This window comes from Cynoglossus semilaevis, chromosome 20, assembly GCF_000523025.1.
Source record: "Cynoglossus semilaevis isolate Cse_v1.0 chromosome 20, Cse_v1.0, whole genome shotgun sequence".
Lineage (NCBI taxonomy): Eukaryota > Metazoa > Chordata > Actinopteri > Pleuronectiformes > Cynoglossidae > Cynoglossus > Cynoglossus semilaevis.
Window position 1 is genome coordinate 1,962,778 of NC_024326.1, and position 18,219 is coordinate 1,980,996.

The 18,219-nt window shown below is 39.0% G+C and overlaps 1 protein-coding gene and 1 long non-coding RNA gene across 3 annotated transcripts in view; one reads left to right on the plus strand and one right to left on the minus strand.

The window, feature by feature from the left end:
• The window catches only part of LOC103395938 (protein unc-13 homolog A), a 28,948-nt gene extending 21,509 nt beyond the window's left edge, over positions 1-7,439 (plus strand). For both annotated transcript variants that reach the window (XM_008333797.3, XM_025066276.1), the window contains exons 32-43: positions 523-600; positions 686-774; positions 863-1,006; positions 1,408-1,531; positions 2,070-2,126; positions 2,227-2,307; positions 2,641-2,788; positions 3,164-3,220; positions 3,635-3,721; positions 3,818-3,974; positions 4,278-4,562; positions 4,999-7,439. In XM_008333797.3, the coding sequence (XP_008332019.1) occupies positions 523-600; positions 686-774; positions 863-1,006; positions 1,408-1,531; positions 2,070-2,126; positions 2,227-2,307; positions 2,641-2,788; positions 3,164-3,220; positions 3,635-3,721; positions 3,818-3,974; positions 4,278-4,562; positions 4,999-5,008 (1,317 nt within the window). In that variant the 3' untranslated portion in view covers positions 5,009-7,439. The remainder of the gene's footprint in view (positions 1-522; positions 601-685; positions 775-862; positions 1,007-1,407; positions 1,532-2,069; positions 2,127-2,226; positions 2,308-2,640; positions 2,789-3,163; positions 3,221-3,634; positions 3,722-3,817; positions 3,975-4,277; positions 4,563-4,998) is intronic.
• Positions 6,736-18,219, minus strand: part of LOC112488726 (uncharacterized) — a 17,357-nt gene continuing 5,873 nt past the window's right edge. The window contains exon 3 of the long non-coding RNA XR_003053108.1: positions 6,736-9,761. This is a non-coding gene — a long non-coding RNA (uncharacterized LOC112488726). The remainder of the gene's footprint in view (positions 9,762-18,219) is intronic.

The window sequence follows — 18,219 nt, forward strand, 5'->3', positions numbered from 1 at the left end:
TTGCTTTAACAATAAATGTAAAAATGATTAGCCCTCCTTCTGGGTTACAGTTTTTACCCATCCTTGATAAATAACAGATTAAAGTCAATTAGAAAATGACAGATATGGTTATTAACTGCATGTTCACTGTGTGAACTGCGACTGTGTGATGTTCAGTGAAAACTAACTGTGGTTTGTCATGTGATCCTGGGGATTCATTCGAATGCTTGAAAGTATATTTCAGTGTAATAGCCAAACTCTGGTTACAATATCCAGAGAACAATAAATTAGAGCTGTGTAATTAGTTGAATGTGGTGTAGACCGGGGCCAGAGTGGGCTCCTCTCCCACAGACAGCAGGAGCCCACAGAGGAGCAGTAATTACTGAACACCGCTCCTGCTCCTGTCCTGCTTCACTAAGTGTTTTCGCCAATAGAGCAATAAAAAAGTTAGGACTAACCTTGATTGATTACAATTAAAAGCTGTGTGTGTGTGTGTGTGTGTGTGTGTAATGATTTTTTTTCTCTCTCTCTCTCTCGGCTCAGCCATGTATCATCATCAATAACATCCAGCAGCTCAGAGTTCAGCTGGAGAAGATGTTCGAGGCCATGGGAGGCAAAGATGTAAGTCTCAGTAACGGCTGTCGCTGCCGTGATCGTTCAAACACTCGACACCAGCCTGGTATTAAACCCATTCGTCCTCCTGCAGCTCAACGTGGAGGCCAGTGACTTCCTGAAGGAGCTGCAGAACAAGCTGAACAATGTGATGGATGACCTCAGCCACATTTTCTCCATCAGGTGCGTGCAGCGTCACCGCAGCTCCCTCACGTATTGACACGGTGCAGCAGACCGCTTCAGTCGCTCACGCTGTTGTCTGATTACCCAGTTTCCAGCCCCAGATCACAGACAACGTCAGACAGATGGGAGATATCCTGGCCCAGGTCAAAGGTCAGACGGTACCAGCCAATGGCAGTGTGGTCCAGGAGGCTGACAATGTTCTACAGCCCATCATGGACTTCCTGGACAGCAAGTAAAAAGCAGCGACATCAGCAGAATATGTGTTTGCTGCTGAAATATTTCAATAAATGTATGACCAAAGTATATTTGACAACATTTAACGCAAGAAAAAAAACACACCAAATGTGACATAAGAACTATTGTAGCCTGCAGACAGTTCCTTTGTCAGTTTTCTATCCCAAAATACTCACTGAGGTGGTGTCTGATGATGGTAACAAGCCAAATGTTATTATAAGTGTTTATGTATTTATTGTGTATTTAATGTGAAACAACTCACACTGTCACAAGTATTTAGTGTGCGTATTAGGTAACTTGTTTTCCCTTCTCCCTTGTGTTGTGGTGTTTTTCTATGTTTCTAATGTACAAATGTTCGGTGGCACAGGTGTCCACATGATGTCTTTCTGTTTCCTTCAGTCTGTCGCTGTTTGCTAAAATCTGTGAGAAGACTGTGTTGAAGAGAGTCCTGAAGGAGCTGTGGAAGCTGGTGATGAACACCATGGAAAAGACCATCGTTCTTCCCACGCTCACGGATCAGACGGTGTGTGTGTGCGTGTAATGAAATGTGACGCACTCACATCGGTGCTGTTCATATCTAACTGTGGACATTAACACATCTGTCCTGTCACTGCTCCACCCTCTCTACTGTCCTGATCTCTTTAGGTTATTGTAAGTATGTGTGTTTCTGAGTGTGTGTTTGCAGCCTCTGAGAGCATGAAGGAAACACTATCACGACAGGGGACCTGACTGTTCCCCCTCTCACTATATCACCTTGCTCATGACTCTGTTCTTTTGTCTGGGTGTTGAAACAGCTGCACCGTCAACTGGAGATGACACATGAAGTCAGTTTCCAATACGACCTCCACGGTGTGACGTGTTGATGACGCGTCACTCACCGTTCACAGTTGTTTGTCACAGCTGCCAGTCCTCACTTTAACACCTGACTTGACCCTTCTCTGTGTCTCTCATCCAAAGCTGTTTGTATTCAGTCTGACTCTCTCTCTCTCTCTCTCTCTCTCTCTCTCTCTCTCTCTCTCTGTCTGTCTCTGTCTCTCTCTGTCTCTCTCTGTGACTGACAGGGCACACAAATGATCTTCAACGCTGCCAAGGAACTGGGACAATTGTCTAAGCTCAAGGTGATTTGACAATAAAGTTTCATTTTTATTGTTTGAACAAGATGCAGTTTCAACACAAACTGTGACCGACACTGAATTGTGTGTTTCACATCCTTCACAGGAGCACATGGGGCGGGAGGAGGCTAAAGCTCTGACGCCAAAACAGTGTGCAGTCATAGAGCTGGCGCTGGACACTATTAAGGTACAGAATAGACTGTGAAGATAAAAGTATTAAAGGGTCACTAAATCCAAAAGAACAAGAAATTCAAAGAGCTAGTATGCTTAGGTTTCACCTTTATAGTTGTTGACACTCAACATTTCCTGTCCCCAAATACAGCAGGCTGATTTGCCATTTCTTGTTGTGTTATAGGACATAAACAGTAGGAAAAATGGGCACAAATAAATAGAAGAAATGGATTAAAACGCTCACGTTTCCAAATACGTTGGAGGCAGTGTACGCTACAAGGCAGTTCTCAGAACTGAGTTATGTCGTATGGTTGATGCTCAGAACTATGTGTTTCTAACTGTTCTCCAGCAATACTTCCACGCTGGTGGTGTGGGTCTGAAGAAAACCTTCTTGGAAAAGAGCCCAGACCTGCAGTCTCTGCGTTACGCCCTGTCTCTGTACACACAGGCCACCGACAAACTCATCCGAAAGTTTGTCCTCTCGCAGAACGCACAGGGTAGGACTTTAGATGACATCAGCACTCTCTCTCACACACACACACACACACACACCAGGTTCCACACAAATATGCTGCACTGCATATTTTCACTGTTATTACAGCTTGTGGAAGTTAAATAGGATTATGGGATTAAATAAGTAATTTGCTCAACATGCTGTTTTTTTTTGTTTAATTGAGAGTTGCACTGCCAGTAGAAGTAAAAGCGTTGTGTTGCATTTACTACTACACCTCGTACTCCAAATCTGTTTACTGACATTTGTGTGTTATTGGAACATATTTGTTCATTTTATTTTTAAAAACACATTTGATCTGTCACCTTCATGCACGGTTTGTGGTCCAATCCATTTTTAACATCACTCTCTGTCTCACCAGTGCACGAAGGGAAGGGCATCAGGTACACAGCCAATGAGGACACGGCGCCAGAGAAAGGTGGGTTTCAGCAGAGTCGCCGGTCAATTCTTCCTCTCTTTTCAGAAAAAATCAGGTCACAGCTTCAGAGAGATCTGAGGATTCATGTGACAGCAGTGAGGTGTGCTCGTGTTCTGTGAGCGTCAAGAAAATTGTCCAAAATAATTAAGTGGTGTCTGCAGTTTTCTATTGGTTCAGCATTAGAGCTGCTTTACACAAAGAGGGAGCAAAGTACACACACACACACACACACACACACACAAGGGTCTGAGTGTTTAAATTTAGCTTACAATCTGCTGATCCTGCTGGTTTTTGTTGCAGAAACTTCAGCGACAGTCCAAAATACAGGAGCTCATCTTATTAAACACACACACACACACACACACACACACACACAAACATGACAGTCCCTGACGTACTTTCTTTTCTCCACAGCATCTGGGCTGGATTCAGTCGGTGACGTGGTCATGAACGTGGATATCTTACCCCAACCTAACGGAGAACACAAGATCAGCGTCAAAGGTAGAAGTCGGAGGACGCTGTTCTCCCGCCGCAGTCTTTGGCTGTTCCTCGGCTTTTCTTCTGTGACTGAACTCCCTTTTTGCGTGTGTGCTCCAGTTATAGCTGCAAACGACCTGAAGTGGAAGGCTCAGGGCTTCAGGCCTTTCGTGGAAGTGTACATCATCGGCCCCCACCTGAGTGACAAGAAGAGGAAATTTGCCACAAAGTCCAAGAACAACAGCTGGTCTCCCAAGTTCAACGAGAGCTTCCAATAGTGAGTTTTACCGTCGTTCAGAGAACTGTGGATCAAGTAAAAAAAAAAAGTTACGTTTTTAATGTACAACAAAGTTATGAAGTAATTTAAAAATGTCGTAGTAAAAAATGCAGCACAGTGATTGAGAATCACTGGTTTAGTGAAAGGTAAGATAAATCTGTGATGCACCGAGGTGTTTGATCATGTCAACTGTAAAACACATAACACATATAACTACAAGGATGGAAACACTTTTAACAATCGACGTGAAGCGTCTACAGTAGTGTTTGAGTTGATCCAGATGTCTGTTTCATGTTGTTCCAGTTCCCTGGGCACCGAGGTCGGTCCGGAGAGCTACGAGCTCCAGGTGTGTGTGAAGGACTACTGCTTTGCCAGAGAGGACCGCACCGTTGGCATGGCCGTGCTGCAGGTGAAAGACATCGCCAGCAAGAGCAGCGTCACCTGCTGGCTGCCTCTGGGCAGGCGCGTCCACATGGACGAGACGGGCCTGACCGTGCTGCGCATCCTCTCTCAGCGCAACAACGACGACGTGGCCAAGGAGTTTGTGAAGCTGAAGTCGGACCAGCGCTCGGCCGAGGAGGGACGCAGGTGAGCGACACACGCGCACACATTGGCGTGTGCCCGTAAAGGAGCGGACAGTCGGCTGAGACTGAGCGATGATATGCACACATACTGAGACAGTAGCCACACCCACGTAGAGGGGATCAACCATGTGACACAGAAGCACAGGATTAAAAAAGGCTGGACTGTACATGATATATATCTGCATACGTTATGCAAAATTTACATAGCAATGGTATCAATGCAAACACAGAGGAATATGTTAATGAATATGTATTGTTAAAGTTTTGGACAGCTCAACCCAAAAGTCACCTGTCATCTTGTTTTTGTCCCATTTCAAAAGCACTTGTCTGATAATGTATCACAGACTTTACCTGCTTTAAATTTAGATTTTACAGCAGGCTGGAACAGTGTCCATGGAAGAGTTGGATCACTTTGCACTTTGAATTCTCTGTGTCTTCAGGACGCCGTGACTGATGCTCCGTCCTTCTGTGTACCTGTGTCCTGCCTTGCCCCTCTACTGTCCCCTCTACTGTCCCCTCATCTTGTCATCATGATTTTTAAAATCAAACACCGATAGAAGATCAGCTTTTCATCGAAATGGTTAAAAAAGCTGACCTGTCATCAGTGTCCAGAGGAAATATCTGTGCTCCTCTGTCCCTGTTGTAGTCAACAAGGACTCCAGGGACCCTTTTTGTTCTTCTATGTTTGCTTTACGTGACCCACTTACTGAACTCACTGACACATGTAGAGTGCACATTAATTCCAAAAAAGGGCTACAGGATCAGTGGACTGGGACGTCAGTTTACGCATGCTGTCAGTGTTTCTGTCTGCAAATGATTTTCTCCACCTGCTCCGACACAGACATCGTCACTCTGAAGAAGGAACTTGAACTTTATGCCATAAGAAATCCACAGGGAGCCGAGGAGAGGCGTATCACCTGATTACCTGCATGTACACTGTCAACCCATGTGTTGAAGGCAATAGCGGTTTGTGTGTGTGTGTGTGTGTGTGTGTGTGTGTTCACAGAACATCCAAGCCTTTCTGAAGAACAAATGTTCTGTGAACACTGCTGTGTGTGTGTGAATGTGCATGTCTTTGTAGGTGTGTGAGGGCAACTTTGGAGAGCAGGCCTCAGAGAGGGTCAGAGAGGTTTGGTTTGGGGTGAGGCCTTGATGTAAGATAGTAAAAGAAATGACTGTCTTCAGAACTACAAGAAGTGATGATTGTGTGTGTCACAAAATTGGTTTTAAGATGAAGTGAGCAATATATTGTTCCTGCATACTCCAGATGTTTGTGTCTTTGTTTTATCTGCAGGAGCATCCACTGGAATACAGTGTATTTGTAACACTGACAAATGTGTGACGAGGATATATGTTTTCTGTATCACACATTTTGGTTAAGAAAAGAAGGAACACGTTGAATTTAGTTTGCCTTAATTTGGACCAAATGTGCACGAACATTTTATTGTTCTTTTTAAGAGAAAGAAGAAAAAAGCCATGGGAGTTACTGTGAAGTATTTGTGCTGTTTGAATGTTATTGGGGTCACGTGCTTAAATGAATCTGTGATGGCAGCGAGTTAACAGTCGTGTGGCTCATGTTTTGCGGTGATGTGTAACTTTGAGAGGTCGGCCTCCCGCCGCCCCATCGCTCGTCACAGCTGGCCCGTCGCGTGTTGTCTCGACTGAGTTTTGTTGAATGTTATACAATACAAATCCTCTAAATGTTTGAGATACTCAGCAGAGGCCAATTAGTCAGCATCAAAAAGATGTCGCAGCAAAAAAAGATGAGCTTTGGAACGCAGATTAATGCCTTTGGGTTCAGGCCTCCAAACCAATGTGTCATGGGATTTGTTTGGTATATAATTGTGAAATATATTGTTGTAAAGATGAGGTGAATGTCCCTCCATCATTTGAGAAACATTGACAGAAGAAATACTACACAAAAGGCTGTTGTTCCAGGTCAGTTGGTAAAGTACATCGATGTACTTTAATGTAATTTGGAGTCTAGCTATTTGTCCTTGTTCTTTGTGAAGACACGCAGGAATTTATTCATGTTGCATTGTACTTGTAATATTTGTGTAGAATGTGCAGAGGTTAAAGGTCCTGCAGCTTGTCCCATTAGTTTGCTGTGTTACAAACAGACATAGTTTTTAAAAGGACAAGGGCGAGTAGTACCACTACATCAGTTGTGGGTAAAATGTTGTTGTTTTTTTCCCCAAATGGTTCTCCAACAAGAGCGTTGTGGTCAGATTTGTCCTTTAAACAACACTGACGGCACTCGGCATTTCCACGCATTGTCCTACCGTAGGCTCCAAAAGAGACACGACATGTCGGGTAGAAGCTTAAAAAGCAACAAAGTAATACAAATTATATTAAGAAGCATAGTTTTTAAAAAAGATGACTCATTAAACTCGAGGCTCGTCTGTCGCCCGCTTTCTGTATTTACGCGAAACACTCGTACACACATAAAAAAACCTTCCTGCCGAAGCACAAAAAGACATGTAAGAAAACACACATGCATGCACGCACACGGACACAAGCCTGTGGAAACCGATGACGCCCCACCCTGTGAATAAGCAACCCACACTTGCATGATGGGAAACTTTGTGTGGCAGCATGTGTCTCTTTGATGTTTTGTTACTTTCATTTCTGTAACAATGTACTGAAGTCATCGATGTTTAGTGTTTGTCTTTTTTCAGAAAAAGCCTTGTGAATACATCTCCTGTAACCAAAACGAATGTAGTGTGAAAACAAAAACTCGCATGAGAGAATTGTTTTGTACTGAGGCCGTTTCTAATTTGTTTCCTATCATGATTGATCACTCTTTAATGAGGATGAAGAGGACTTGGAATGCAGCGTGATTGTGATCTGCTTCCTATTAAAAGGACGTTTATGTCAGGATCCAAATGTCTCCTTTATTGCGATGTTATGTCCTGATTAAAGTGTGTGGTGTTTTCATGTTTAAAAAATTGCAGCCATTCAAAGTCAGACTGGAGTTTAGACCAGATGCTGGAGCAGCTGTTAGTTTTAAAGAGTCCAGACCAGGCACGGGCAAACTACGGCCTATTGGGCTTTGTAATCCGGCCCGCCGAACTTGTCCACGTTATATTATTAAATTAAATTGTATTAGAAGACACCTCAATCATGTTACCTAGGTGATGGTGCCAAAGATATTGAGCATTGAGTGTGATGCATTAAGGTTGCTGTCGACTTCAATGTGTCGCCTAGGATTCTCAGCCCTTCATTAAAAATGAGCGCTGAGTCTTAAATAAAGAGTGGACAATGAAAGATGTTTTGACGGAAGACATGCAAAAAAAAAACATGCAAAGAACGCTAGTAAATAGTCTCCACAAGAACGGGCAGCTACAGCTCAAAGATAGACGGCTAATTTGCAGACTTAGCAAAAGTTTTTTCACAGACAAACTGTGATTCAAGAGGCCAGTACTAAGGCAAGTTTATTGGTGGCATTCAAATTAATAAGTTTTATTGGGTTTTTTGTTGTGTTTAGTAACTATGTTAAAAGAGAGTGTTGTTGTTATGTATTTAAAGTATTAAGGTGTCTTATATATGTATTAGAAGTGAAGTGTTGCATACTCCACACAGATTGTATTGTAATCTGTATGGATTGTGTCCACTGCACTTTATGAGAGAATGCGTTGATTGGTTATAAAACATTTCAAGCTGTAAGTTAGAGTAATTGCCTTCTTGATTATGTGTTATTACAAATGCAGGCAGAAAATAAAACAAAGTACTGCTGCAGGAGGAGTCGGTCGCTGTTTTCCGGAGTAGTTAAATCACAAAGATGCACCGGAAAAGAAAGAAAAAACGGTCGCGGCTTAGTGACGTCAGAGGCGACAATCATTCGGCGTCTGGTTTGAAACGCCACAGGTGAACGGCGTTATAAGTCATTAGCGGATCGACGGAAAAGGTGAGAGACTTTTGGATTGTTGTTTTGTACTGTTGGCGTTTTGAATCAGTGTGTTAGTTGTAGCGAGATAGCTTAGGCTTCGCTTTAAGTGGAAGAAAACTATGTATGTTTAGTCTTTGATAAAAGTAATTTTGAAATAGCAGACCCACTTTGTAATGTTTAAAGCACAACTTCAGTGTGTTGAAGGGGAAACTTGTGAAATGAATTGTTTGCATTGTATCACGTGTGTAATCCCTATTGTTTAAAAATAAACAGAAACGGTGGGGTTTTAGCAGACGGAGAGCAGGTGGAAGTTTGTTTTATGCAGACCTTTGACCTCCCCGTGGAGGGGGAGGGGCTTAGGGAAAGGAGTTTTACAGAGCAAACGTTGTGCTTTTCAACACATTTAGAGGAATTGTTTAGGATATAACTTCCGTCTAACCTTAATGGAATAAATTAATGTCACAGGAAAAAGAACAAGCTCTTATGAATGATCTCAGCCTATTGATGTAATAAAAGTTATTTCAAAAGCAATTTGTCTTTGTTGGGGGATTGTGATAGTAGTGTGGCATTGAATGTCAATGTTGAAGATGCTGAGCTACTTAGCTTTTTGTAATACAAAGTAGAAATGTAGATATATATGAAGATGAAGAGGAACACCCTGGAGATGATTAGAATGCAAAATGTAAAACGTGTGCACGAGTACAGATCCTTTCAGAAAAATTAGAATATTGTGAAAAAGTAGTTTAATTTCCATAATTCCATTCAGAAAGTTAAACATTGATATATTAGTGGTCCACAATGTAATAAATTTTAGGTATTTATTTGTGTATTTTTTACGTAATTTTGGCTTCCAGCTCGTGAAACCCACAAGAACAGGATTTCAATAAATTAGAATACTGTGAATTGGAATACTGTTTTAGCAGAAAATAAAGAAATCAATGAAAATGTGGTACTTTCAAAATGATATATCAATCATCGATACTTGGTGGGGAATCCGTTTGCCTTAATCACTGCCTTGATGCGATGTGGCATTGAGGCAATCTGGCTGTGGCATAGCATAGGAGTTATGGAAGCCCACATTTGTTTGATGCTTGCTGTCAGCTCTTCTTTGTTGTTGGGTCTGGTGCCCCTCATTTTCCTCTTGAGAATAGCCCATAGATTGTCAATGGGGTTTAGGTCGGGCGAGTTGGCTGGCCAGTCAAGCGCTGTGATGGCATGAGCATCAAACCAGGTTTTGGTGCTTCTGGCAGTATGAGCAGGGGCCAGGTCTTGCTGGATAATGAAATCTGCATTGTGGTAGACTGTTGAGGTGACCTTGGATGTAAGAAAGCAGAGTTTAGCAACACGTGCACTGGACATTGCACCCCAAATCATGACTGACTGTGGATATTTCACAGTGGAATTGAAGCAGCTTGGGTTCTGTTCCTCACCTGTCTTCCTCCAAACCCTTGGACCTTGAATAGCAAATGAAAGGCACACTTTCCTTTAATGGGAAAAGAGGACCTTGGACCACTGGCCAACATTCCAGTCCTTCTTCTCCTTTGCTAGTGCATGTTGTGTTGCCACATTTTTGTCTTTGAGTAGACTTTCCATTGATATGCTTGGCCACAGCACTCTGTGAACAGCCAGCCTCCTTAGGTATAAACTTTAGAGGTTTACCCATCTTATGGAGGGTATCAATGATGGTCTCCTGGGAAGTTGTCATGTCTGCAGTGTTCGCCATATTGAAGCGAAGTGAGACAATTGAACCAAAGCAATTAAATAACACCTGGGGAAACCTGTGCAGGTGCTTTGAGTTTAGTAGATGATTGGTGTGTGACACTCAGTTTAAAACATTCATGCCGTGATGATTTCTTCACAGTGTTGTAATGTATTGAAATCCAGTTTTTGTGGGTTTTATGAGCTGGAAGCCAAAGTTATGTAAAAAATAAATAAATAAATACCTGAAATTGATGAAATTGTGGTAGATGAATCTATGAAAGTTGAAGTATCTGAATGGAATTAGGGAAATGAAAGAAGTTGTTTAGGATATAGTAAATTTTTGGAAAGGATTTGTATGTATAGGGGTGCACGCTGGACTGTGTGACGTCAGAGAGCATGCCTCAACACAGAAGAGTTGTTTAAACCACAGTCCTCAGAGGTTTCCATGTTATGACTGACTTAATGTGTGGTTGGGCTTCTGTCAGAAGAGGTCGGTGATGGACATAAATAGATTATTGATCATATGGAATGAATGGATAGAGTCCTGTTTAGAGTTGTACAACATAAGTTTGAAAGACAAGGAGTCACCAAGTAATGCTGGAAGTAAGACGGAGTAAAAGTGGAAAAGAAGTTTGTGATGAACCCAAGACTGTTGAAGAAAGGAGTCGTGGTTTTATTGTTTGTTTTTTGTTGTGTTTAGTAACTATGTTAAAAGAGAGTGTTGTTGTTATGTATTTAAAGTATTAAGGTGTCTTATATATGTATTAGAAGTGAAGTGTTGCATACTCCACACAGATTGTATTGTAATCTGTATAAAAGAAAGCAAGACACAAGTAAGGAAAGAAGGAAAAAAGAAAGCAAGACACAAGTAAGGAAAGAAGGAAAAAAGAAAGCAAGACACAAGTAAGGAAAGAAGGAAAAAAGAAAGCAAGACACAAGTAAGGAAAGAAGGAAAAAAGAAAGCAAGACACAAGTAAGGAAAGAAGGAAAAAAGAAAGCAAGACACAAGTAAGGAAAGAAGGAAAAAAGAAAGCAAGACACAAGTAAGGAAAGAAGGAAAAAAGAAAGCAAGACACAAGTAAGGAAAGAAGGAAAAAAGAAAGCAAGACACAAGTAAGGAAAGAAGGAAAAAAGAAAGCAAGACACAAGTAAGGAAAGAAGGAAAAAAGAAAGCAAGACACAAGTAAGGAAAGAAGGAAAAAAGAAAGCAAGACACAAGTAAGGAAAGAAGGAAAAAAGAAAGCAAGACACAAGTAAGGAAAGAAGGAAAAAAGAAAGCAAGACACAAGTAAGGAAAGAAGGAAAAAAGAAAGCAAGACACAAGTAAGGAAAGAAGGAAAAAAGAAAGCAAGACACAAGTAAGGAAAGAAGGAAAAAAGAAAGCAAGACACAAGTAAGGAAAGAAGGAAAAAAGAAAGCAAGACACAAGTAAGGAAAGAAGGAAAAAAGAAAGCAAGACACAAGTAAGGAAAGAAGGAAAAAAGAAAGCAAGACACAAGTAAGGAAAGAAGGAAAAAAGAAAGCAAGACACAAGTAAGGAAAGAAGGAAAAAAGAAAGCAAGACACAAGTAAGGAAAGAAGGAAAAAAGAAAGCAAGACACAAGTAAGGAAAGAAGGAAAAAAGAAAGCAAGACACAAGTAAGGAAAGAAGGAAAAAAGAAAGCAAGACACAAGTAAGGAAAGAAGGAAAAAAGAAAGCAAGACACAAGTAAGGAAAGAAGGAAAAAAGAAAGCAAGACACAAGTAAGGAAAGAAGGAAAAAAGAAAGCAAGACACAAGTAAGGAAAGAAGGAAAAAAGAAAGCAAGACACAAGTAAGGAAAGAAGGAAAAAAGAAAGCAAGACACAAGTAAGGAAAGAAGGAAAAAAGAAAGCAAGACACAAGTAAGGAAAGAAGGAAAAAAGAAAGCAAGACACAAGTAAGGAAAGAAGGAAAAAAGAAAGCAAGACACAAGTAAGGAAAGAAGGAAAAAAGAAAGCAAGACACAAGTAAGGAAAGAAGGAAAAAAGAAAGCAAGACACAAGTAAGGAAAGAAGGAAAAAAGAAAGCAAGACACAAGTAAGGAAAGAAGGAAAAAAGAAAGCAAGACACAAGTAAGGAAAGAAGGAAAAAAGAAAGCAAGACACAAGTAAGGAAAGAAGGAAAAAAGAAAGCAAGACACAAGTAAGGAAAGAAGGAAAAAAGAAAGCAAGACACAAGTAAGGAAAGAAGGAAAAAAGAAAGCAAGACACAAGTAAGGAAAGAAGGAAAAAAGAAAGCAAGACACAAGTAAGGAAAGAAGGAAAAAAGAAAGCAAGACACAAGTAAGGAAAGAAGGAAAAAAGAAAGCAAGACACAAGTAAGGAAAGAAGGAAAAAAGAAAGCAAGACACAAGTAAGGAAAGAAGGAAAAAAGAAAGCAAGACACAAGTAAGGAAAGAAGGAAAAAAGAAAGCAAGACACAAGTAAGGAAAGAAGGAAAAAAGAAAGCAAGACACAAGTAAGGAAAGAAGGAAAAAAGAAAGCAAGACACAAGTAAGGAAAGAAGGAAAAAAGAAAGCAAGACACAAGTAAGGAAAGAAGGAAAAAAGAAAGCAAGACACAAGTAAGGAAAGAAGGAAAAAAGAAAGCAAGACACAAGTAAGGAAAGAAGGAAAAAAGAAAGCAAGACACAAGTAAGGAAAGAAGGAAAAAAGAAAGCAAGACACAAGTAAGGAAAGAAGGAAAAAAGAAAGCAAGACACAAGTAAGGAAAGAAGGAAAAAAGAAAGCAAGACACAAGTAAGGAAAGAAGGAAAAAAGAAAGCAAGACACAAGTAAGGAAAGAAGGAAAAAAGAAAGCAAGACACAAGTAAGGAAAGAAGGAAAAAAGAAAGCAAGACACAAGTAAGGAAAGAAGGAAAAAAGAAAGCAAGACACAAGTAAGGAAAGAAGGAAAAAAGAAAGCAAGACACAAGTAAGGAAAGAAGGAAAAAAGAAAGCAAGACACAAGTAAGGAAAGAAGGAAAAAAGAAAGCAAGACACAAGTAAGGAAAGAAGGAAAAAAGAAAGCAAGACACAAGTAAGGAAAGAAGGAAAAAAGAAAGCAAGACACAAGTAAGGAAAGAAGGAAAAAAGAAAGCAAGACACAAGTAAGGAAAGAAGGAAAAAAGAAAGCAAGACACAAGTAAGGAAAGAAGGAAAAAAGAAAGCAAGACACAAGTAAGGAAAGAAGGAAAAAAGAAAGCAAGACACAAGTAAGGAAAGAAGGAAAAAAGAAAGCAAGACACAAGTAAGGAAAGAAGGAAAAAAGAAAGCAAGACACAAGTAAGGAAAGAAGGAAAAAAGAAAGCAAGACACAAGTAAGGAAAGAAGGAAAAAAGAAAGCAAGACACAAGTAAGGAAAGAAGGAAAAAAGAAAGCAAGACACAAGTAAGGAAAGAAGGAAAAAAGAAAGCAAGACACAAGTAAGGAAAGAAGGAAAAAAGAAAGCAAGACACAAGTAAGGAAAGAAGGAAAAAAGAAAGCAAGACACAAGTAAGGAAAGAAGGAAAAAAGAAAGCAAGACACAAGTAAGGAAAGAAGGAAAAAAGAAAGCAAGACACAAGTAAGGAAAGAAGGAAAAAAGAAAGCAAGACACAAGTAAGGAAAGAAGGAAAAAAGAAAGCAAGACACAAGTAAGGAAAGAAGGAAAAAAGAAAGCAAGACACAAGTAAGGAAAGAAGGAAAAAAGAAAGCAAGACACAAGTAAGGAAAGAAGGAAAAAAGAAAGCAAGACACAAGTAAGGAAAGAAGGAAAAAAGAAAGCAAGACACAAGTAAGGAAAGAAGGAAAAAAGAAAGCAAGACACAAGTAAGGAAAGAAGGAAAAAAGAAAGCAAGACACAAGTAAGGAAAGAAGGAAAAAAGAAAGCAAGACACAAGTAAGGAAAGAAGGAAAAAAGAAAGCAAGACACAAGTAAGGAAAGAAGGAAAAAAGAAAGCAAGACACAAGTAAGGAAAGAAGGAAAAAAGAAAGCAAGACACAAGTAAGGAAAGAAGGAAAAAAGAAAGCAAGACACAAGTAAGGAAAGAAGGAAAAAAGAAAGCAAGACACAAGTAAGGAAAGAAGGAAAAAAGAAAGCAAGACACAAGTAAGGAAAGAAGGAAAAAAGAAAGCAAGACACAAGTAAGGAAAGAAGGAAAAAAGAAAGCAAGACACAAGTAAGGAAAGAAGGAAAAAAGAAAGCAAGACACAAGTAAGGAAAGAAGGAAAAAAGAAAGCAAGACACAAGTAAGGAAAGAAGGAAAAAAGAAAGCAAGACACAAGTAAGGAAAGAAGGAAAAAAGAAAGCAAGACACAAGTAAGGAAAGAAGGAAAAAAGAAAGCAAGACACAAGTAAGGAAAGAAGGAAAAAAGAAAGCAAGACACAAGTAAGGAAAGAAGGAAAAAAGAAAGCAAGACACAAGTAAGGAAAGAAGGAAAAAAGAAAGCAAGACACAAGTAAGGAAAGAAGGAAAAAAGAAAGCAAGACACAAGTAAGGAAAGAAGGAAAAAAGAAAGCAAGACACAAGTAAGGAAAGAAGGAAAAAAGAAAGCAAGACACAAGTAAGGAAAGAAGGAAAAAAGAAAGCAAGACACAAGTAAGGAAAGAAGGAAAAAAGAAAGCAAGACACAAGTAAGGAAAGAAGGAAAAAAGAAAGCAAGACACAAGTAAGGAAAGAAGGAAAAAAGAAAGCAAGACACAAGTAAGGAAAGAAGGAAAAAAGAAAGCAAGACACAAGTAAGGAAAGAAGGAAAAAAGAAAGCAAGACACAAGTAAGGAAAGAAGGAAAAAAGAAAGCAAGACACAAGTAAGGAAAGAAGGAAAAAAGAAAGCAAGACACAAGTAAGGAAAGAAGGAAAAAAGAAAGCAAGACACAAGTAAGGAAAGAAGGAAAAAAGAAAGCAAGACACAAGTAAGGAAAGAAGGAAAAAAGAAAGCAAGACACAAGTAAGGAAAGAAGGAAAAAAGAAAGCAAGACACAAGTAAGGAAAGAAGGAAAAAAGAAAGCAAGACACAAGTAAGGAAAGAAGGAAAAAAGAAAGCAAGACACAAGTAAGGAAAGAAGGAAAAAAGAAAGCAAGACACAAGTAAGGAAAGAAGGAAAAAAGAAAGCAAGACACAAGTAAGGAAAGAAGGAAAAAAGAAAGCAAGACACAAGTAAGGAAAGAAGGAAAAAAGAAAGCAAGACACAAGTAAGGAAAGAAGGAAAAAAGAAAGCAAGACACAAGTAAGGAAAGAAGGAAAAAAGAAAGCAAGACACAAGTAAGGAAAGAAGGAAAAAAGAAAGCAAGACACAAGTAAGGAAAGAAGGAAAAAAGAAAGCAAGACACAAGTAAGGAAAGAAGGAAAAAAGAAAGCAAGACACAAGTAAGGAAAGAAGGAAAAAAGAAAGCAAGACACAAGTAAGGAAAGAAGGAAAAAAGAAAGCAAGACACAAGTAAGGAAAGAAGGAAAAAAGAAAGCAAGACACAAGTAAGGAAAGAAGGAAAAAAGAAAGCAAGACACAAGTAAGGAAAGAAGGAAAAAAGAAAGCAAGACACAAGTAAGGAAAGAAGGAAAAAAGAAAGCAAGACACAAGTAAGGAAAGAAGGAAAAAAGAAAGCAAGACACAAGTAAGGAAAGAAGGAAAAAAGAAAGCAAGACACAAGTAAGGAAAGAAGGAAAAAAGAAAGCAAGACACAAGTAAGGAAAGAAGGAAAAAAGAAAGCAAGACACAAGTAAGGAAAGAAGGAAAAAAGAAAGCAAGACACAAGTAAGGAAAGAAGGAAAAAAGAAAGCAAGACACAAGTAAGGAAAGAAGGAAAAAAGAAAGCAAGACACAAGTAAGGAAAGAAGGAAAAAAGAAAGCAAGACACAAGTAAGGAAAGAAGGAAAAAAGAAAGCAAGACACAAGTAAGGAAAGAAGGAAAAAAGAAAGCAAGACACAAGTAAGGAAAGAAGGAAAAAAGAAAGCAAGACACAAGTAAGGAAAGAAGGAAAAAAGAAAGCAAGACACAAGTAAGGAAAGAAGGAAAAAAGAAAGCAAGACACAAGTAAGGAAAGAAGGAAAAAAGAAAGCAAGACACAAGTAAGGAAAGAAGGAAAAAAGAAAGCAAGACACAAGTAAGGAAAGAAGGAAAAAAGAAAGCAAGACACAAGTAAGGAAAGAAGGAAAAAAGAAAGCAAGACACAAGTAAGGAAAGAAGGAAAAAAGAAAGCAAGACACAAGTAAGGAAAGAAGGAAAAAAGAAAGCAAGACACAAGTAAGGAAAGAAGGAAAAAAGAAAGCAAGACACAAGTAAGGAAAGAAGGAAAAAAGAAAGCAAGACACAAGTAAGGAAAGAAGGAAAAAAGAAAGCAAGACACAAGTAAGGAAAGAAGGAAAAAAGAAAGCAAGACACAAGTAAGGAAAGAAGGAAAAAAGAAAGCAAGACACAAGTAAGGAAAGAAGGAAAAAAGAAAGCAAGACACAAGTAAGGAAAGAAGGAAAAAAGAAAGCAAGACACAAGTAAGGAAAGAAGGAAAAAAGAAAGCAAGACACAAGTAAGGAAAGAAGGAAAAAAGAAAGCAAGACACAAGTAAGGAAAGAAGGAAAAAAGAAAGCAAGACACAAGTAAGGAAAGAAGGAAAAAAGAAAGCAAGACACAAGTAAGGAAAGAAGGAAAAAAGAAAGCAAGACACAAGTAAGGAAAGAAGGAAAAAAGAAAGCAAGACACAAGTAAGGAAAGAAGGAAAAAAGAAAGCAAGACACAAGTAAGGAAAGAAGGAAAAAAGAAAGCAAGACACAAGTAAGGAAAGAAGGAAAAAAGAAAGCAAGACACAAGTAAGGAAAGAAGGAAAAAAGAAAGCAAGACACAAGTAAGGAAAGAAGGAAAAAAGAAAGCAAGACACAAGTAAGGAAAGAAGGAAAAAAGAAAGCAAGACACAAGTAAGGAAAGAAGGAAAAAAGAAAGCAAGACACAAGTAAGGAAAGAAGGAAAAAAGAAAGCAAGACACAAGTAAGGAAAGAAGGAAAAAAGAAAGCAAGACACAAGTAAGGAAAGAAGGAAAAAAGAAAGCAAGACACAAGTAAGGAAAGAAGGAAAAAAGAAAGCAAGACACAAGTAAGGAAAGAAGGAAAAAAGAAAGCAAGACACAAGTAAGGAAAGAAGGAAAAAAGAAAGCAAGACACAAGTAAGGAAAGAAGGAAAAAAGAAAGCAAGACACAAGTAAGGAAAGAAGGAAAAAAGAAAGCAAGACACAAGTAAGGAAAGAAGGAAAAAAGAAAGCAAGACACAAGTAAGGAAAGAAGGAAAAAAGAAAGCAAGACACAAGTAAGGAAAGAAGGAAAAAAGAAAGCAAGACACAAGTAAGGAAAGAAGGAAAAAAGAAAGCAAGACACAAGTAAGGAAAGAAGGAAAAAAGAAAGCAAGACACAAGTAAGGAAAGAAGGAAAAAAGAAAGCAAGACACAAGTAAGGAAAGAAGGAAAAAAGAAAGCAAGACAAAAGTAAGGAAAGAAGGAAAAAATACATCAAGTAAGAAGGAAAAAGAAAAGCAAGTAAGAAGGAAAAAACAAAGCAACTTAAAAGGAAAAAGAAAGCAAGTAAGAAATCAAGACAGAATTAAGGAAAGAAGGAAAAAATAAAGAAAATAACAAGTAAAAAAGAAAGCAAGACAGAAGTAAGGAAAGAAGGAAACAAGTAAAGAAGCACAGAAAGAAAGAAAAAAATAACAGACAGAAGGCCGACTGGCCAGAAGGACAGAAATAACTACATAGAAAGAAGAAGAAGAAACAAAGACATAGAAAGAAGAAGAACAAAGAAACAAAGACATAGAAAGAAGAAGAACAAAGAAAGAAAGAAATAGAAAGAAGAAGAACAAAAACAAAAGACATAAAAAGAAGATAAAAGAAGAACAAAGACAGAAAAACAAAAAGAACAACAAGAAGATGAAAGAAATAGAAAGAAGAATTAGCAAAACATTAATAACAAGAGGAGGAAGAACAAGAAAAAGAACATCCATCCATCCATTTTCATCCGCTTATCCGTTACCAGCTCGCAGGGGCAGCAGTCGCCACCCAAATCACACTGCACCGTAACAACCCTCCAAACCCTCCTGCCGGTGGTGAGT